Source organism: Pelodiscus sinensis, chromosome Z, assembly GCF_052426305.1.
Source record: "Pelodiscus sinensis isolate ZL-2025 chromosome Z, ASM5242630v1, whole genome shotgun sequence".
In the NCBI taxonomy this organism is placed as follows: domain Eukaryota; kingdom Metazoa; phylum Chordata; order Testudines; family Trionychidae; genus Pelodiscus; species Pelodiscus sinensis.
The window spans coordinates 16,330,006-16,351,938 of NC_143085.1; the positions used below are offsets into that span (position 1 = coordinate 16,330,006).

At 44.3% G+C, this 21,933-nt stretch overlaps 1 protein-coding gene across 10 annotated transcripts in view; it reads right to left on the minus strand.

Moving 5' to 3' along the window:
- Positions 1-21,933, minus strand: part of ARVCF (ARVCF delta catenin family member) — a 603,575-nt gene that overhangs the window by 269,195 nt on the left and 312,447 nt on the right. For 4 of the 10 annotated variants that reach the window (XM_089775246.1, XM_075898321.2, XM_089775247.1 and 1 more), the window contains 2 exons: positions 15,466-15,566; positions 14,687-14,832 (listed from right to left, as the gene is read on the minus strand). The exons of 5 other annotated variants lie outside the window; for them this stretch is intronic. In XM_089775246.1, the coding sequence (XP_089631372.1) occupies positions 14,687-14,689 (3 nt within the window). In that variant the 5' untranslated portion in view covers positions 14,690-14,832; positions 15,466-15,566. The remainder of the gene's footprint in view (positions 1-14,686; positions 14,833-15,465; positions 15,567-21,933) is intronic. One more of the 10 variants, XM_075898323.2, reaches the window with a different exon arrangement.

The following is a 21,933-nucleotide window of genomic DNA, read 5'->3' on the forward strand; positions in this document are numbered from 1 at the left end:
TAGTCTCTTCTGGTTACAGACACAGTCAGCTGTGCCAAGCTGTGTGCTGACTGCACCAGACACAAAAGCAAGGAAGCCAGAAGAAAATATAGAACCTTGATCTACCATGCCAGCGAATGGTAACATCTATTCCTAGGCAAGCTATTTAAGCAGCGACATTCTGCGCAGAACACTGTAAAGCAGCTACCGCGAGATGCAACACCAAAGTGGAGAGAGGATTTACCATAGCCATCCTACCCACTTTCTGTACTTGTTTCTAAGGTGGTACCAGATAGCTATCTGCTTCAATGGCCAGAAAACAAACAAGGGAGCAGTTCTCCAAAGGCTTCAGCACACCCTGCCTTTAACCACCACAGGGGAAGGCTCAAAGCTATTCCATCACCACTAAGACAGAGCCAGAGAAAAGAGCCAGTCACATGGTTGCCACCCTTCCTATCTTCCCTTCGCATATTCCTGGAGCAACCCATAGTGTCTCCACCTGCTACAACAGCACAGAGTTCAAGAGAGGATGAACCTCTTAGCAAGGCGGCTACTTCTCCTGTCTCTAGTGCTGGAGAAGATGCTTGCCAGTATTTGAAGGTTATACACAGAGTCAGGCTGACATTTCCAGAAGTACCTTAGGGGATTAGGCACCCGTTAATTTTCGGTTCCTTTAAACACTTCTGAAAAATCCCACCCACTCAAGAAATACAGTGGACTGGACTTTTATTGAGATGTGGCAGAAAAGTGATAGATAGATAGATAGATAGATAGATAGATAGATAGATAGATAGATAGATAGATAGATAGATAGATAGATAGATAGATAGATAGATAGATAGATAGATAGATAGATATTTTTAAAAACCCACAATATTGTTCTTCCAATATATGGATATGGCTGTATGAACTTTCCCTTTCTGTAGTACCCAAATAATTTCGATACATGAATAAAATAAAAAGTTACTGGTGACCAGCATTCCCTGTAAACTGTGTACTTATGTGGCCACTCAGAGATTTAAATGCCACTCAGCTGATGGATGGAAAAAATGAGGGAGCATTGCCAGTAACTACTTATCACATCTTTTAAGCAATAATTTACCTCCGCAATTGATTCTTTTCTTCAGATTAATTACTCATTTAGAGCTTCTTGTACAATATACATAACAAAGATATCTACTTTTGCTGTAAATTTATATTGTCTTTTTAGAGACTCTCTCAGACAAGTACTGAAATCCATTGGATTGCATATGTGTGAAAGAGGGTGTGGGAGAAATCATTCTTGCAATGGCAACAATTTGCAGTTTTAAAAAAGTCTGGGATTTGACCTCTTCCTTCCCCCAAAAAAGCAATTCCATTTTAACTCCGGGCACGTCTAGACTTGTTTTCACTTTCGAAAGAAGGTATGCAAATCTGGCATAAATTTGCATATAGTCTTCTGATCGCTTTTTCAAAAGAGGTTCTTTCAAAAAACAAAATTGCATACCTTCTTTCAAAAGTGAAAGCAAGTCTAGATGTGCCCTCGGTGTAGTGATCTTACAGACACTATGACCAACATTTCTTTATCAGTCCAAACAGTGAAACTTGGCCCAGCAAATAAGCTAATATAAATACATCATGTTCAGTGAAGGTGAATTTCAGTCACCCTAGGTTAACACCCAAAGGTTTGTTTACTCATGCACATTTCATCAAAACAAAGATCCAATCCTATTCCAACTGCAATCAATGGTAAAACTCCCATCAATAATAATGGTACAGGATTGGGACCTTAGGCCTTGAGATTAGGCCTAAACAGAGTCTACTCTCAAGGCTAAGAGCTATGGTATTTCCTGCTTCAAGTCAGACCAGAAATATCAGAAGCGCAGTGTCTCCTGTAGCTGGGGTCAAGGGTTCCTCCCAGGAACAGAAAGTGCAGCTATATTACAACAAACAAAGCTAAGGTAATTTGGTGGGGGAGACGGAAGTGAACTGACCTTTCCCCACCCAGCCTCAGGAAAAGGCTGCTTTCAAGTGATTCCCTATGTTTCTTGGAATTTTATCCTTCCCAGAAAAAAAGAGGGAGGGGGTAGATTGAGGAACCTGATCCCAGGAAGTGCTGTACTCAAAAATTCCTGTGACTACAGCAGAAGTTATCAAGTGTTCAACACCTCTTAAGCTTTGTCTACACTGCCAACTGAACAACAAATATTGTCACTCCGAAAGACCAGTTTTGTCATAGCACGTGGCAGGATAAATATCTCATCAGCAGGACAGTGATCCTGCTAATAACACACGCCCCCTCGATGTGGGTGGAAGTATTTTGTTGGTAAAAACGCTGATAAACAGCGTTTACACTACCTATTAGAGATATGTCCCTGTTGACACACTCATGTTGCTAAAAACTGTCATTGTTGTGAAGCTTTAAAATCCATCTCTGAAGTAGCCATAGAATCATCAAAAAGCACGCAACTGAAAGACGCTCCCGTTCCCAAAAGCAGTCGTAGGTGGGTCCCAATGCAATTCTTTCTCCTTTGATGCATGGCAGTTAAGCAGAGGAGCAGTTCTGCATTGCCTTCCAGTTATTTGTATTTGTATCTGTATAGTACAGTACAGTGGTTCTCCAAGTGTAGTCTGCAGACTATGGCAGTCTTGTAGGTTGGCTGCGAGCTTGGGACTCAGTCCCCCTACAGCGGGAAGCTTGTGCTGGTGCTACAGCCCTGCATCCTATGCAAAAGCTGGAGAGCCAGCCCTAGCTTCACCACTGTGGATAAGGGAGCCCTCAGCCTCATAGATCAGATCCAGCTCATGGGGGGGGGAATCAAGTGGCTCCATATATTGCTGCTTGCCCTTCCCTCCTGACTGGGGAAAGGCAGGAAAGAACAAAAATGCAGGAAATCGCTGACCTGGAGGCTTTCCCTGATGCTCCCATTGGCCAGAATCATGGTCAATGGGAGCAGCAGGGTGCAAAGCACCAGGTAAGAGCCCCCCAGCCCCAATCCCCACTCCTATCACATGCACAGTCTCGAACTAAGACCTAGAATTCCTCCCGCCTCCCAATCAGCTTCCTCCCACATACTTAACTCCTATTTTTTGGCCCCAACCCAGAGCCTGGTGGGGAACCCACAAAATCTATTACCCTAGGACCCTAGAAGAGTTTCTAGCCTGCGGGAAGCTCTGAACTTCTGTCCTCTCTTCCGTCTCCCCTCATTCCCTGCCCCTGTGAAGCTGGACCACAAAGGGAGTGAGGTGTCTCAGCCGGGGACCACATCAGTGACGTTTGGGTTTTTGTGGGTTTTTTTATTTTGGGTTTTTTTCTTCTACTTTGTGTGTCATAACAGGCTAGTGTTTGAGCCATCACAAGCTAAGATCCCTCCAAGGGGCACAGCTTCCTTTTAATCCCCCCCACACTAGCTATTAAGGCTTGCATAAAGGCCTTATGGCTGCAGCAGGGAGAGCTGCCTCTCCCACAAACAGGCTGCAGCTAAGGGAGAGGCACCTCTGCCCACCAGCTCCAGCACAGAGCTGCCATGACCACAGCAACCTTGTGCTAGGGCCAGCAGCAGTTCTGCCACTAGGCAGGAGTCCATAGGACTCTGCATGTTGCCCCCACTTTGAGCACCAGCTCCATACCCCATTGGCCAGTTTCCGGCCAATTAGAGCTAGGGGAGAGGTGTTTGCAGGCAATAGCAGAGCACGTGACTTGCCGCAAAGCTTCATTCCCTCTCCGCCCCCCCCCCCTCCTCCTCCGGAGTCAAACCCGCTGCTAGCCACTTCCTGGGTGCAGTGCCCTAGGACAAGCAGGTATCAGGCAGCCTGTCTTAGCACCGCTGCCCAGGTAAGCCCAAGCCCCAACTCCCCACCCTAGCCTGAGCCCTCCCAAACCCCTCACCCCCAGCCCCACCCCAAAGCTCATAGTTCCTCCTTGGAGCTCTCCTTGCACCCCAAACCCTTTATCCTTCAGCATACCCAAGCCCTCTCCTTTCCACAACTCCAGACACTTGCCTCAACCCACAGCCCCCTCCTGTATTCCAAATCCCTCAGCCTCACACCACAGGCTCCTCCTGCACCCCAAAAACCTTATCTCTAGCCCCACTCCAGAGTCCACACCCCCAGCCAAAGCCCTCACCTCATCCTGCACCACAACCACCTGCCCCAGCCTGGAGCAGGGATATAAAAGTAGGACTGTTTTAATGGTTAACTGATAAGCCTGGGTTTATCAATTACCGTTAATGGTTATATTCAGGCTCCTGCTGCATCTGGAGAGCCAACTACTTCCATGCTACAGGTGCATGTAACCATTGGAAAGCTCAGTGGTTACAGTTACCCACATTTTAACATCCCTTCCTCTGGAGCCCCCTCACACATCCGGACCCCTATTTAGAGCCCTCACTCTAACCCAATGACTGCCATCACTGCCATATACTGTCCATGTGTGGACTGACTTTTGTAATGTGGTTACAGAATATACATTCTTACTAGCACACTGAACACTGCGCTGAGGGGGAATTTCACTTCATGCCCTAATGCAGCTACCTTTATGTCCTAATTTGAGTTCAAGTAGTGGATTTCACCTTGATGACACACACACACACTTCAGACAGGTTTCCTCCTAGATTCACAAGTGCATACAACAGGATATCCCTTTAGCGATCAAGTGCTGTATCTGCACTGTACAACATAGGAGGCTGGACAGTTTCTCTTTTACTCTGGGTTTTTGTCATCTGGGCAGCACAAAATGTAGCTTTCCCAACAGAAAATATCCAAACCCCAAAACGCTCTACCAACAGACTAAAAATAAGTGTAAGCCATTAAAATTTATTGGAGCATGTGGCAATGCAGAAACACACAAAACAAAGGAATGCAGCACAACTAGCCAGCAAGCCACCATTGATCTAAAACCCATGTTGACCGTGAACAATAGATACTGTTTGAACACTAAGCTGCATATCATAACAATGGTCTTCCAGGCGATTCGCTTATTATAACTCCGGAGGTGGGAATGACACCCTTTTCTCCCAGAAAAAAAAAAATGCACAGAGATACATCCTCTGACTTCACTATACATGACTTTAAGGCTCAGATGCAACATTTACCATCAGGAATCACAGAATCTGCAGAACTGGCTTTCATATGCAAATTTGATACTCGCGCACAGCTTGAGCAGAGACACGAACTGGATGGGCTGTTATCGTCAACACGCAAATGACATCGAAAGCTAAGTATCGGACACTTGCAGCCCACTCTAGCAGCCTCATTAAGCATGGACATTTAAATGGATAGGTTTTTTTCTCCTCCGCCCTCCCTTTTTCTGCTTCGTAATTCAACTGCTGTGCCTCTTGCTCCATATTTGTCTCTGCCCACGAAAGCTCATGATACTGTCTATATTTTTGGTTAGTCTAAGAATGCATCTACACAGCAGGGCTTAGCTCAATCTGAGTAGCTTATTTCAAGTTACATCAATTGCATAGCTTATTTCGAAATAGCGAGCATCTTCACAGCACTTATTTCAAAATAGAGCACTCTTCCTCCAACCGCCCTCACTCCTTGTACGAGGGTTACATGAGTCAGAGTAACAAGTCCTTCAGCTTGACAGTATTTCAACATTATTTCTAAATAACTAACTGACTGCTGGTGTAGATGCAGACTAAGTTATTTTAAAATAATGTTGCTGAGTAGATGTACCCTAAGGTGATACAGGACCACTGTTTAAGGTTTTTTAGAGTTACAGACTAACTTTTTTAGTTACAGACTAACTACCTCTCTGTGACTTAAAGTGTGTTACTATTAGGTAATATATGTAGGTTCTGAAGCCATAAGGTTTCATATCAGTATGAGTAAGATGGAAATCAATGAAGAATAGAAACTTAAAAACAGAATTTGTGATACCTGCTTATTCTAGAACCTAAGAAACAGAAAATGTGCTTTGAAGCTATGCAAAACAAGCATGCATGAACTTTAATTGTTTATAAAGCACCACCCTTCCTAAGCATTCTGTACCATGATAAACATTAAAAAAAAAACTAACCAAACAATTAACAAACCAGTTTTTAAACACACCACCTTCAGACTCAAAAATAAAGTCATTTATCTGATACCAAAGTAGGTTACAAACTGAAGAGGGAGAGTAAGGTAATAAATAGACAAGTTATATTTATCCCTTGTGGCCATCAAATTGTAGGTACAACCCATACATAAACGCAACTAGCGATTTAAGCTTTAGGTTGTCAATAGAAAGAATAGGCAATGGACCATATTCAACATTGCACTACCAATCACCTTTAAAATCAATCACTTGCCACTCTGCATTTAATGGCACTGGTTCACTGTTTCAGCTGCTCCATCAGCTAGGATAATAGAAATTAGTTTTGTCTTATACCGCTCTTATTCATACATAATGTAATCCGATACATAGCCTCTGCCCTATCCCCGAGTTTCCTTTCCTCTTTTTGCTTTCATTGAACAATTGACAGTGGGACTAATACACCTTATTGTGCTACCACACCTGTCTGAAAAACAGCTTCAATTTTTGCCATGAGAAAATTCACTGAGAGAATCTGTTAAGATTAGCCATAAGGAGTACATGTTTTATGAAATGGGTAGCCAGCCGAGAAGCATGCCACTTTGTTCTGTTTCTTGATCAATATTTCTCTACCAAATAATACACCAAAATAAACTATTTAAAACCACTCCAACTCATCTACCGAAGTGGGTTTTACCCGAGAAAGCTCACGATGCCATACCTTTGTTAATCTTTCAAGTAACACAATACTACTCTATTTAAAACCACTCACCAATTTTAAAAACCACAGATTCCACTTCTATTCATGCATGTGAGAAAAAAAATCACGTAATGCTAACTGGAGTTCACTAGGTCATGACCTCTAGCTGTCATTTCCTATTTAGTCTACTCATGTTACCATTGATCCATCTTTCTGGAAGCAGTGGGTGAGGGAATTTAACTGAAGAGGTTACAGTCTTAGGAACTCTCCCATTACTGTTCTTAAAGCTACATATCTCCCTTAGCAAGCCACATGCCTAGTAGCATACGTGTCTAAACAAAAACACTGATGATACAACACAAATCCATTATACAAAGTGTAGTGGTGCGCAAAGCTTTGAGAGCGCTTTAAGAATCTATTAGTCAAAGCTCTGCATAGTAGCCCTTTCCTATTAATAAAATACTGTAATATGGGGCTGCTAGTTTGAGAAACCATTTTAAATGCTGGAGTATTCCGGTATTATGAAAATAGAACTGGAAGCTAGCCTGAGTCAACAGAATTCAGTTCTGGAGTGTCTCAAATGTCTAAAGTGTTCAGATTTAAAATTCTGGTCAAACTCCAAGTTGGATAACTAGAGTTCAGATCTAGTACATGTTGGACCTCCCTGGTCTGGCACCCTTGGGGCCTAACCACTCCTAGATGAGGGATTTTGCCAGAACAGAGGTGGTAACATCTGGCCTCCCTGCTACCAACTTCTCAAGCACTAGCCCAGCCACAGGCCCCACTGTTGCCTACTCCTCCACTCTTTCCTGCTATGCTGGGCAATCCAGCTCGCAGTGTGTCACGCTCCCAGCCCACCAGCCCAGCCCAGCCCAGCCAAGGCACTCCAGGCAACTTAGCTGAGTAGCCCCTTTGCAGCGCACCAATCCTGGCTCCTCCAGGCAGCTCTGCTGTAATGCACCGGGCTTCCACAGCCCCTTCAGGCAGCCCAGCTGGGGCATGCTGAGCAACTTAGCTAAGCAGCCCCACTGCAGCGTGCTGGGCTCCCAACCCACTTTTACAGCCAAAAAAAAATCTATTTAAATAGTCTATTGTTTAAATCTCCCACATTATACACTTGCCATTAGAGCTTGAGACTAAGAAGTCCATATGATAGAATCACAGCCACCAGCTGCAGCAGCGAAGAGCTTTCATTAATTTAGGCTAAAGCAAGCTGAAAATCCCAAGAGATAACCAGCTTCCAATGAAATTCAAATAAATCTTTCCTTAAATAAGTCTACATACTTGTAAGTTGTTAGAAAGACTTTGAAGTCAAAAAGAAATTAACGATTACTGGAATTTCAATTCAAGTGGGTAGGCAAATATAAATGCCTGAATCACACAGTCACCCATGTGTTTGAGAGTAGTTTTGAAACTAAACAACAAGAACAAAAAACACTTGTCAACTTGTACTGTAAGTACAAATGACCACCAAGAATTCATAAGGGAAGACTGCACTCTGGGATATGTCAATTAAAATTAAGAATTAAATAACTCTGTTCAATGATGCTGAATGGCATTCTCTCTCAAGAGACCACATACCCAAAATTGAGAATTCAGCTTTGTAATCTCACATGTATATTCTTAACTCTTCATTTTCCAACACATTGATTTATCAGCAAAACTTGTAATCCCGTTTCATCCCTCCACTACATTCCAGAACAGGTGACGATGATATTTGTATCCGTTAGCCCAAAGACGTGTAATTAGAATCTACGTCTATGAGCATAAATCAACAGAATGTCTTTCTGAAGGAAAAGGTAAACTAGCACAAAAATCACATCAGAATTGGACCCAAAATCTTTCTGGCTAGAAGTTAACTATTATGAATTGCATAGTATATTTGTTTGGTCCTTATTTATGTAGCATTAGTTATAACAAAGAGAAGTGTCCAGGTAGGTCTTTGAGCTAGCGATGTGAAAATTTAACAGAGTAACTGGTAACCAATGGGATCTGGAGCAGCTCCCTGCCTATTGTGGGTAGAGGGCTGCTTCAGGTCTGTAGGGGACCTGCCACTGACGGAGGCTGCTCTCATCTGGAGTAGATCTGGTCTGTGGCAAATCTAGGAGCCTGTTACAGAGGGGCTGTTCTGTGAGGCCTGGGAGTGGGAACCCTGTGGGAACTCCTGCCCAAATCCTGCTTAAATTGGTTAACCAGTTAAACATTACGTTGACCTAACACCTAACAGGTTAACTAATTAACTGAGATTTTACATCCCTACTTTAAGCTGGTATTTAAGAAATATTTATTACTGTAAGATTTACCCAGTATTGCTCGAATCCTTAACTCAAAAAAAATGTTTTTCTTCTTTTAAAAATAAGGGGTCAGTAGCCTTTCAAAAGTGGCGTGCCACGATTGAACTTATTCACGGATCTTTGTGCATGAGCGTTGGAGGGGCAGGCTGGGTACAGTGACCATATTTTCTGAACCAGCTGCTGCTAGGAAGAATAGTTTAATTTAAATTTAACATATTAAATGTTTTAACTTGCTCACGTTAGTTTATCAAACTTCATTTTAAAATATTAATTAATACCCAATACAAAAGGTTTCAATGTGTATATTATTTATGGTAGAGGTGGGGAACCTTTTTTGGGTTGGAGGCCACTGACCCACAGGAAAAAAAAATATCAGTGGGGAACCATGCACGTGAGAAGCAAAAAAATACCTCTGGCCCTCCAGCCTCACAGAGTGAGGGAAAGGGATGGGGAGAACTGAGGTTCAGGGTTTCCCATAGGCCAGATTTATTTTTTGGGGTGCCAGAGTTAGTGAATTTTATGGACCCCTCAAGGCTCTGGGGTAGGGATGAAAATGAGGGGTTCAATGTGCAGCAGGGCTGCATTGAGTGGGATAGGGATAGGGATGCAGGATCTGGGAGGGAGGTGGGTACAGAAGGCGGAAAGGTTGCAAGGTCTGGGTGGGAGGTAGGTGCAGAAGCAAGCTGGGAGTGGGGTATCTGGCCAGGTGGAGAGGCTAGCTCCCACTGCGTGCCAGAGAACTACCCCAGCTCCAGATATCACAAGAGCTGGAAGAGGGGTGCATATCCCCCATCATGGGCAGGCCCAGGTTCATCATCTGCCCTCAGTACTCCCTAACTAGAGTGAGGAATGCAGCAACTGTGCATTTTTCCCTTGCTCCCTGAGAAAGTGGAACAGCCAGCAATGTTCTTATATAAATCAGAGCAGAGGGGGAGGGAGGAACTTCAGCTTACACCTGCGACATGCCCTAAATTACAAGTAGTGGGTAGGGTTGCCAGGTGTCCGGTTTTTGCCTGGACAGTTCGGTAATTGCATCTTCTGTCCAGTAAAAAAAAACGGAAAATACTGGACATGCAAAATGTCCGGTATTCTGTTTCTCGGACAGAAGGCCAGTGGGGACATTTTTCTCCTGCTGCATCTGGCGGGGAGGAGGGAGGGCGGGGTGTCCCTGGGACCACTTTAAAAACTTCCCCCAGCCTCCCCTGCAGCAAGGCCAGATTCTTCTGGTTCTTCTACACGTGGGGGAGGTGCAGGAGATCTGGTGGGAGGGAGAAGCTCCACGTGCTGCAGTCCTGAGGCATTTCAGCCAAGTGGCAGTGAAAGAGGCTGCAGCTCCTTCCCAGGCTCAAGCAGCTACAAAGGCTGCCAGCAAAACTCCTTTTGCCATGAGCAGGTGTGTGGGAGGAGAGGAGAGGAGATCCATTCCCAGAGTGGGAGGGAAGTGAAACCCCTGAGCCCCTTCTCTGCAAGGGGCACCTTTTGGAAGGAAGGGGAAGCCACAGCAGGGACAGCATCTCCCCTTCCTCTCCCCTGCCCCCACACCTTACCTGAATAGGCCGGCTAGCCTCTGGCAGTCTGGAGACTTACAAGTTAAGGAGGCATGCAGGACTGGAGGGAAGGCGGCGGCGGGGGATACCTCACAGGAGTGGGAAGGAAGAGAATCACCCACAGACCTTTCCCTGCATGGGGTGCATTTAGGAAGGAAGGGGTGGCCACATCTGGGCAAGCCCCAGAACACCTTCCCTGCAATACGCTGGCTGCAGCAAAGAGCAGTATCTTGTAGCCCTACACTGGCCGCGATTCCTCCTTAGCAGTTAAGGAGATATGCGGGACCTGACGGAAAGGCTGTGGAGAAGGGGAGGAATCCCTTGCAAGAGGGGGAGAGAAGGGAAGCCCCCCACCCCTTCCCTGCATAGGGTTAATGTTGCCAGGTGTGTGGTTTTCACCTGGACAGTCCGGCAATTGCATCTTCTGTCCAGTTAAAAAAAACAAAAACAGAACAGAAAATACTGATATTTTCTTGGACAGAAGGCTGACGGAGACACTTTTCCCCCCTCCCCCTGCTGTGTCTGGTGGGTTCTCTTCTTCTTTCCTCTCTCCCCCCCAACCAATTTTTTTCCTGCTATGTTCGGTATTTTTTTGTGAAACTATCTGGCAATCCTAGTAGTGGGTGGGAGGCTCAGGCAATTCTGAACTAGGTGGGTGAGGTCAGTCAGCCCCTTTCATCTGCCTGGTGATTGTCTCTGTTCTGTATGGTTTTCTGAGACGCAATCTCATTTCAGGCACATCCCATTTTCTTGGCACAGCCAAACCTTTACCTTGCTTCAAGTTATAAGAAGCAGCTGTATATTGAATTTGGTGGTCTTACCATTTAGGAGAAGTTCTTGAACAGAGACAGATGCATACAAACTCTCTCATAGTTACTGCAGTACCATTTTGTGATGTACATACACAGACTCAAAAGATGGTCTCTGCCCCCAAGAGCTTCCAATCCAAGTATAAACACAAGAGGCAAAAAGATGCATAGAGACAGATGTAGAAGAACAAGTGTTGTTAAAATGCATGTATTTATGTAAACGTGTAACTGCTGCCTGGAGGCCTCTGTATCACTGGGTGGCCAGGGGGCAAGCAAGAGCTGGTGCTTGCAGGGAGCTGTCTTATAAACAGGTTTTTTGTTTAACAGTTTACATTATCACATTGCTAGTTTTAACCTAAAAATCTCCTAACCACATCATCATCTTTCCTCAGTAGATGAAAACTGCCCATTATGGACTCCTGTGTCCCAGAAATACATCATATGGAACATTTTATAAGAGTTATTTTCCCATTAAGAAAACTGACAGAGAACCATACTGATCAAAACATAACAATTATCACACAGCATGTGCTTGGTCTGAAGCTTTTTAATTTCAATAGAATTGCACATCTCTCACAGCTGAATGTGGCCCCACTACAGTACTTTTAGACTAACTCACTGAGACATGAGTGACTGTCAATAAAAATAAAGCTGAGTACAAATGCTCTTATAGCATAGATGCATTGATATGTTCAAAACAAAGTATAGAGCCTTGTAGAATGCTCCTCTTCAACTAAAAAGTGAATTTCTGAAACTAACCCACTGTTTTGTATGGTTGCTGCTAGAACTTAAACCATACAGAGAGAATTGGTTTGACTGACATTTTCTAGAATAAATACTTGTTTAACATTACTTTGCCCAGCAACAGTCAGCCTCCGTTAGCTTGCACTATACTGCACACAGTAGAGCATCTTACCCCACTGTGCATCTCAGCCATATCAGTCAGTGTACTGAAAGTTCATGGGCCATTTTAATCCTTGGGGGAAACTCAAATGCAGTTAGTGGAATTGTACAACAGATATAGAACAGCCTATATTTTCGCTATTATCATCGTATAGCATATGAGAGAGCCTGCTGCATTACATTCATTAACACCTAACTTCCAAAAATGAGACCTCCTCCCCCCCACACACATGCACTACAAAACGACCCACTAACCTAATTCCAAAAAATGTTGCTGCTGTTTACAATACACTGAAAAAAATACCCCCATCCCTCCACCACACATACAAAATCAGAAAATTTAATTTTGGTTACTAGAGTACCAAGTTACAAAGAAAATATATTTCTATTTGGTGTTCTACAAAAAGTTTGGGAAGCCACCGAGGAACAAAAAAAACATTGAATATAATATTTTAATGTCACTTCTCAGTCCCTAATGCTACTTGAAATCAGTAAGACTCTCAGAAGTTTAAATGATCTATAATTTATGGCCGAAAGTAACCCTGTCCATGTCTACTTTTCTTTTAAATAAAAAAATAACCCTCAGATTTCAAATATATCTCAGGGAGGAATAAAATTCCCTCAAACATTCTATTTTCAAAACAGGAAGGGGTGGGAAGGGAGGTGGAAGAAACAGAGTCTTTTGTAAACAATGTTGTGGTTCCAGCTGCCAAAATAGTATCCACAAATGCTCTTAAGCCAAGTGTCTTTGGACACAAGAAAACTTGAAAAGCAGTAATTTTAGAAACACACCCACACATTCAAGTATATAATATTTATTATACACATTGGAGCCACTGTGGACTCAAGTCTTCCTATATTACATAGCAAATGTTGATTTTATCAGTGTTTCTTTTTCTAGAAAATATTTGGTCTGGAGCCTGATTCTGGAAGTTTTATACAATATGTGTTATGCCTCTGCTACATACAACAAAGCAGAAAGATTTTATTTTATGAAGGTCTTAAATTTTGTGTTGACATTATTTATCTAGAGAGTTTTTTAAAAGTCACATTTGCTACAGAAAAAAAATAAAGGGAAGAATTACATCCCAAGCAATAACCTTCAAGCCCTCCTCCACTGCAAAAAAAAAAAAAAAAAAAAAAAATTGGCTGCTGAGCCTCAGTTAAAAAGGGGAAGGGGGGAGCTACACAGTAGAGATCAAAAGCATGTTGCACCAGATTATAAGCAACTCAGACCCATCTTTTTCAGAAGAACTCACTTATTTTGGCATCAAAATAAATGGCAGGATTTTCTTTTGAAAAAATCTGATTAAGCATCACATTGGGAGCCAATAAAGCTTTTCTGAAAACCTGGCCCTTATTTAGTTGCCTGCATTCCAGAAAGTCTCTTCTTACAAACACAACAAAAATGCCACTTCAGTTCCAGCAGATTAAAACCTTCATAATGTCTTCAGGAGGGAATATATGTAAATATACTATTCCCTCTACCATGCTAATGCTTTTAGTGAGTTGATGAAAAAACAACAAGTAAAAAAAATACATAAAATTAAAAAACAACAAATTGTCTGGTAGCACTTTAAAGACTAACAAAACATGTAGATGGGGTCATGAGCTTCCGTGGGCACAGCCCACTTCTTCAGATAATGATACTAACAATGAATGCTGTGCAATATGAAGGTCACTCCTGATAATTCTTAAGAAACAGAATTAGAAATTCCTTGCTCCTTACTCTACTCTTTATTTTTATTTTCTTCATATTTGTCTGCCAGCCAAGGAAAGCCTTTCTGCTATTTCCTGTTACAAAAAGTGATTGATGGCTGGTCTTTATGTATTTACAAATGTTTCTCCCCTCAAGAAATAGTCTGCTAAAAAGCATATTGTTCCTCAGAAGCAGGGTACCATGCTTAAAAGCTGCCAACTGTATGCAGCAATACCAGCTGCAGGCAAGTGCTGGTATTGCTATGCCACGAAGGGTTGCCAGATGGTTTCAACAAAAATACTGGACACGCTTGACATCACAACACAATCTACATTACATCTTATTTAGAAAATACCAGATATTTATATTTTCTAAGTTTGTTTCCCCTAACAGAAAGCTCAAATGCTGGATTGTTTGGTTCAATACCAGACACCTGGCAATCCTCATGCCACTAGCTGGTGTCAGGACTGTCACTGACTGATGAAAAGTTGAACAGGAAAGAGCAGAGAAATGGGATGTGATATGATCACATCATAAAACACAAGATAAATGTGTAGCCTTGACCTAGACACAGTTTAGCCCCAGGAAATTCAACAGAATTTGGTGAGGAAAAAGGGACAAATGATCTAGATAAAATGAAACCACTAAGGACAAATATCAAATGAAGTTGTGTTCTTCTTACTGCATAGATTTACTAATATTAATCTGAACTTTATTTATAATAATCTTATAATCTCTTCTCAATCTAGTCTCTTACCATCTTGGTGACAGAAAATATTTTATTGTTCTTCTGTGGATATTTTAATATCCATCACTAAGTAGTAATTCTTTTCAGGTTCTTATACACTTGCATTATTGTGATCCTCAAGTTTCTTCTGAAGCGCTTTAAACAACAAGAATCATCTGTAAGAAAGAGCCAGTCTACTTTATTAAATATCCACCAACTACCCAGTCAGAGCTAGAAAACAGGAAAAGACTTCTAACATAAACCTTTTAAGTGTGATCTCTTCTGAAATGCATCCAGGAAGCTATTAATGAGCTTAGTTTCATAATCAATATACTGTTATTAGTAGATGACAATAGCATTGAAACCAGTTTAATTAAAAAACATGCCAACTTCTTTACATAATTTGAGGATTGATCTTTCACCTTCCCTATCTCCAACCTTTCGTTAGAATTTCTCATCATTGGCCCCACTTCAAACTCATTCTGCAAAGATCTGTACAGCACATAAATCATGCAAAATCTTCTGAAGATATCAAGGAGGGATTTCAGACTTAAGAGGATAGTGGCTTTATTTATAGTCATATTGGCTGCATTTACAAGTTTGGGGAGGATAATTTTAAATACTGCCATTATGCTATCTATTAATGTAGAGATGATCTATATTTCTGCTGATAAGATGCAGTATATTATCTAATAACTATCATTTCTGGAGGAGCTTATATCTGCAGTTCACATTCTTTTACCAGATACAAAAACATGAAGAGCAGTGAATGAGAAAACTGAAACACCCAATAGAGCAGAATATCTCACCCATGAAGTCCAATCATCTCTCTTTCAGGAGTGTTCAGGGCTCATGCGATACGAAGGCCCTTTCTTCTCCAATACTGATTTATGACTGTATTTCATAACAACTGGTAGCAATAAAAGAAAAAGGTGATAAGGAAGTACAGGGTAAAGAATTTCTTTGGCAGTCTTCCAGCAATTTTAAATATTATTAACTCAAAAGAAACAGCTAAACTATAATAGCACACAAAACAATCAACACTAAAATGAACTGATAAAGCTGAATTGTTTTTGAAATTATAATGTATAAACCAAAATTTTGCTTTATTACAGAGAAGCAGTGAAATACAATTCACTAATGCTAGCTATCAAAAATTCACTGTAAAATACTGTTGTGAGAGGAGAAGTTTTAGGTGCCAAAAGACACCAGGCAAGAATGTGAATTAATTTATGGACATTAGAGTAAAATTCTATAATCAGTAGCAATATTTTCATTTTTTATTTCTGCAAACCCAGAAGTACTACTTATAGCTGCCATATACTTCTACTAGATTTAGTTATGAGTCGATATTTAAAATACTAGAAAAGGAGGAAGAAATAGTAAGTGTTACTGTTGCTGTTATTAAAAATATCATTTATGCAAGCAGCATATTAACATATAATCTGTAAAAGAAGCTGTGCACAGAAGAAAGGCTGATGAAAACTACATCTATGATTCGTAACAGATTTAGAATGGATGGAGGAAGAGGAGAAATCACCAAAATGGGCATTACTGGTGTCCCAAAAAATATAGCAAGATTTTCACAAGTGCTGAGCACATCTGGAATTCAGGCCAATAATATATAGCATAAGCTAAACAAAGTTATGTAAAGTGTTCTTCCCCTAATTAAAGTTTGTACAGTAATGGGGGAATGGCCCTGTTAGAAGGAAAGGTTAAGACAAAAAGCACACATGAAAATTCAGAAAGGTACTTTAAACCACACAGTTTAACTTAAATTTATAGGTAGTTCCATTGACTTCAATGGGACTATTCACATAACTTGTTCAATCAGGCTACGTCTAGACTGGCAAGATTTAGCACAAATACTCTAAACGCAAGAGTTTTTGCGTTAGAGTATTTGAGTAAGAGAGCGTCTATACTGGCATGTGCCTTTGCACAAAAGATTTGCTTTTGCGCAAAAGCATCCGTGCTAGTCTAGACGCTCTCTTGCACAAGGAAGCTCCGATGGCCATTTTAGCCATAGGGCTTTCTTGCGCAAGAAATGGATGTTACCTGTCTACACTGGCCTCTTGCGCAAGAGGGCTTATCCCTGAGTGAGAGTGTCAGAGTATTTGTGCAAGCAGCACTGATTTCATACAGTAGAATGTCAGTGTTCTTGCGCAAAAAACTCGCGGCCAGTGTAGACACATCTTGCCAATGTAGACACAGCCTTCAGTGTCTAACACAGGCATTAGTAGTAGAAGTCTATGTTGGTATCAGTGTTAGGAGCCCTGCAGTGGAAGTTCGGCTGGGCTAGTGGCAGGGGGGCCAGTGCAGCAGCAAACTCCAGCGAGCTCCACTGGGGGTGTGTGCCCGACGGGGCCGCAGACTCCAGTAGCAGCCAACAGCCCTGCCTGCTAGTCTGGAAGCAACGGGGCCAGCAGCCCTGCTGTAGCCATGAGCATAGCTGAGCTGGTGGCAAGGGAGGAGCTGGCAGGGAGGCTGGTAGCTGGGACAGAAGCAGAGTCAGGCTGGAAGGGCTGGTAGCACAAGGGCCAGAATTAACCTCCCCTAGTAAGACAATTTCCCATGTTTGGGACCAGTCACTCCAAGAATGCTAGACCAGGGAGGTCCAACTGGTAGTTATCTTCTTAAATATGAAAGGAGCATTTTCAGGAGGGCAAGAAAATAATGTAGAAGTAGAAGTCAAACTGCATTTCTTGGGGAATCTAAACTCTCTGATAAGCCATGGAAAGTAAAACTAAGCCTAAATGTTGCTAGGAATGTTGGTAGGAAATCTCCCAAGAGGATTTTGCAAGTTTAGAATAAATTCTCCCTACCCAAGGGAGAGGGGAGGGAGGAAAGGAGAACCTATACAGGACTCAATTTATAGAGGCGAACTTCTAACCCCCTGAAACTAAGCCACCATTTAAATATATGTAATTAGAACAGGCTTTGCTAATGGGGAATAGTGCACAAAGGGGGTAATAAAAACATCCACCTGTATAACCAGTTTATAAACAAATGCACATACTTTCTTCTGCATAGATTCAATGTGTTTCACCCTCACCCATCTATTGTTTAATACACAGAATAGATGTAACTCAATACAGTGTGAACCACAGCATATAGCTTTATACCAACTTCCCTATAAAATTCTCTGCAGCTACTTAAAAACATTTAACATACTATCAATAGCCTTTACTAAGCTCTTTAAATGCATAACTCTGTTTCATTCAAGTCTGCAAAGCTCTAATCTTTGTATGTACTTATGATTTACTTCTTTAAGTGCATCAGAAAACAAGCCAGCTAAAGCCCACATACTGTGCCTGAAAGTGACAAGGTCTTGATGCTGTCAACTATACATTCCCTTGGCAGTAACATCAAGAAAAAATTGAAATGGCTAAAAATTCAAAATTTGCTAATTTTTTTAAGGTTTGTATTTTGAATATCAGAATAATCCTGAGTATGCATGAGAAGTTTATTTGCATCTCAGGGTTCTGTCCTTGCATAAACTAACTGAGCTGTTCTGTCTCATACGAAATCCCCAATGAATTACAACCTTGTTTCCCATTTCAAGGGTCATTTATAGGATATGCCTGATTCTCATCTCTTGTACATTACTACACGTCCAGAGGAACCCCACACAGTGGCCTAGAATCTGAGTTTTCACGTACGTCAGTCTACATTCCTCAAAATACACATACAGCACACACTTAGTCATTTAAAACAAGCCTGTGAAATTCCTGTTTTACTTTGGGATTTTGGGTGATTTTTGAGGTCTTCTGGAATGCCTCCTACATCTCAGGACTGTCAAAAGCCACCGCTGAAACAACTCTGAAAACTGTACTGAATACAATTATAGGGGAAACTGAGTGATTTTGCCTCAGGAGGCAGGCTTCAAAGAGGACAGTTCTGGAGCCCAAATATTCTCCAGGTTCACTTGTAAATGTTTGTTACATTTATTTTCCCCAATGCCAAAGGGAAGGGAAAATGCTTAGAGTTAGCAAAAGAAAAATCTCAGGCGTTTCAATTTCCCATTGTAGGCAACGGTGGACCAGTCATCATCAAATGGGCAGAAAATATCACCAAAGATAATTAACAATTGTCTTGATCTGGTGTTATGAGCACCCAGTGCTGCTGCAGGCACCTCTTTTGAATGAAATTAGGAAGAAAAGCCACATAGAGATATGAAAGATTTCAAGGCCTTCATAAGAACAGAAGGTTTAGCCTTCAAGTGCTGATTAAACTCTTGCAGGTATAATTACATTGTGGTAACAATTTCAGTGTCCATTGGTGGCACATATCAGGACACACAGACAAATGACAGACTGACACAGGGGTAGAGCAGAGCAACAGGTCACAACTTTATTATCTTAACAATTGGAAGGGACACACATGCTGTTCACCCGCTTCCACATTAGACATTTGTCTGTTCAGGATGGGAGTGACAGAACTCCCACCATATAGACTGGTGGTTCCTAACCACCGGTCGGCAGACCAGTTAGTACTGGACTGCGAACCGCTGGCTGCTGGACCAGGCGGCTCAGAGTCGAGACTGGGGTAAACCACCCACCGCCGACCCTCTCATTGCAGCTGTTGGGAGAGGTATGTTCTGCCCCGCCTCTCAGCCAACCAGCATCAAGCAGGGGCGGGATCTCCACCCAGACATGGAACAGCGATTCGTTGTGCAGCAGGAGGGCTCTGTGGAACCTGGCATAGCAGCCTTAGAGCAGCCATGACCCAGGCAGCACTGTTCACTTGCCAGCTGGGAGTCAGCGCAGGGCTAGGTGAGGGGAGAGAGACAGGCACTGGGAGCTTCAGGGACGGGGCTAATACTGGAGAACTCTAGGGATGGGGAACTCTAAGAGGTGGAGTGGCTGGCGCTGCGACACTGGGGATGGGAGGCTGTCAGTGGGGGACTCTGAGACCAGAAGGCTGGCACTAGGGCAGTTGGGTGCAGGGGACTCTGGAGTCATTGGCTGGCACTTGGAGGGGTAGTGGAGGGGAAGGCTCTACGAGTTAGGGCTGGCATTAGGGTGGTTCAGGGGGCCAGGGTGTACAGCAGCCTTTTTCTCCAGAGCTGCCGCAAACAGCTGGCTTCAGCTGCAGCAGCTGCCCACCATATGGCAACTGCGAGAGCTGAAGCCAGCTGTCTGCGGCAGCTCTAGGTGCCTGCACTTTGTTGGACCAGTAACATTTTATTTGACTAGTCATTGTTTGCATAACGAATATGCAAATAAAATGTTACCAGTCCGCCAAAAATCTGTGAATTTGCCAGTCCACAGTATAAAAAAGGTTGCAAATCACTGATATAGCTAACACTTCAGGATAAAGCCCCTTCAGCTGGTCCATGGGTATGCCTACACTACAGCACTAATTCGAACTAACTTAGTTCGAATTAGCTAATTCGAACTAGTGCAACTAGACTTAAAAACTAGTTCAAATTAGTGTTTTGCTAATTCGAACTAGCGCGTCCACACTGATTGGATGCAGGGGCGCATTTAAGGGCAGCTGAAACCGGTTCTGGCAGGGCATCAGGTCAGTAGTTGCTTTGTGTGGCTGCTGCCTGAGGCTCATGCTTAAAGGGACCCCCCCGGACAGCCGGTTCTCAGCTTTTCCGCTTGCTTGCCTACCTTGCTGAGGGACAGCAAAGCATTTTTCTCTGCGCCCATGTGTGTCAGTGCTTCCCTTTGGGGACGCCGCCACAGGTGGCAACATGGAGCTAGAGCTCCCCCTGCACTTTCTGGTGCAGTATCTGGTCTTGCTGCTGCAAGCCTGCCAGCTATGGGTGGATGCTGTCGTGCACCATCTGGTGCACGTCAGCTCCCTGCCTCTCCGCCGGGCCACTCTGGGGGCCATGGTGCAGATGCGGTGGCGCCCGGGTGCCCAGCAGCGACTGGTGGGACCGCATCATCCTGGAGAGCTGGGGAGACCAACAGTGGACCCAGAACTTCAGAATGAAGAGGGACACCTTCCTGGAGCTCTGCGAGTGGCTCGCCCCTGCTCTGCGCAGAAGGGACACTTGCATGAGGCCCGCCATCCCCCTCCAGAAGCGTGTGGCCATCGCTCTGTTAAAGCTCTCCACGCCGGACAGCTACCGATCCGTCGGGAACCAGTTCGGCGTGGGGAGATCCACCGTCGGAGCAGAGCTCATGCAGGTATGGCACTCACCGGCCACTGGACCGGGGGCAACGGGAGGCTGCAAGGAGGGGATGGGCCGCCCCAGGGAAAACAGGGGTAGGAAGCAAAAGTGCCCCGCATCAGAGGGGCCGGTCTCTCCTGGCCGTACTACATGCCGCCCGGGGGGGGGGGGTTGTTTCCGGGAGTGGGGCACGGGGCATTGCCAGGGCACGAACACTCCCAGCCACCCGGGTGCCCCACTGATTTGTGCTTTGCTGTGTCTCTCCGCAGGTGGTCAAGGCCATCAACCGGGTGCTGCTCTGCAGGGTGGTCCACCTCGCCGACCCGGACGCCGTCATCCGGGGGTTTGGCGCCCTCTGCTTCCCCAACTGCGGGGGGGGGGGGGGGGGGGGGGGGGGGGGGGGGGGGGGGGGGGGGGGGGGGGGGGGGGGGGGGGCAATCGACGGGACGCACTTCCCCATCCGTGCCCCAGAACACCAGGCTTCCCAGTATGTGAACTGCAAGGGGTACTTCTTCGTGATCCTGCAGGCCGTGTGTGACTACTGGGGACAGTTCACGGACATTAATGTGGGCTGGTCCAGCAAGACACACGACGCACGGGTGTACCGGAACTCCTCCGTGTGCCAGAGGCTGCAGGCCAGGACCTTCTTCCCCGACCACCACATCAGGGTTGGGGACGTGGACATGCCCGTCTGCCTGGTGGGGGATGCGGCCTACCCCCTACAGCCCTGGCTCATGAAGCCATACACGGGGCACCTCAACCCTTCCCTCCAGTCCTTCAATGAGAGGCTGACCAGGGCCCGCATCGTGATTGAGGGGGCCTTCGGGCGACTGAAAGCCCGATTTAGGTGCCTCCTCACCCGCCTCGACCTCACCGAGCACAACATCCCTCCCGTGGTGGCAGCATGTTCTGTGCTACCCAATTTGTGTGAGCGAAAGGGGGAAGCTTTCCTGCCAGCCCGGATGGCTGAGGCTGACCGCATGGCTGGCAAGTACGCTCAGCCCCGCACCGTCGCTGTCCAGGAAGCCCAGCGGGGGGCCGTCTGGATCCGGGAAGCCCTGCAGGAGAGCTTCCAGGTGGAGGAGGAGGACTGAACTCTCCCTGCATGCCTCACTGGGGCCTTCTTCCACCCTCCCCCCCTTCCCCTTCC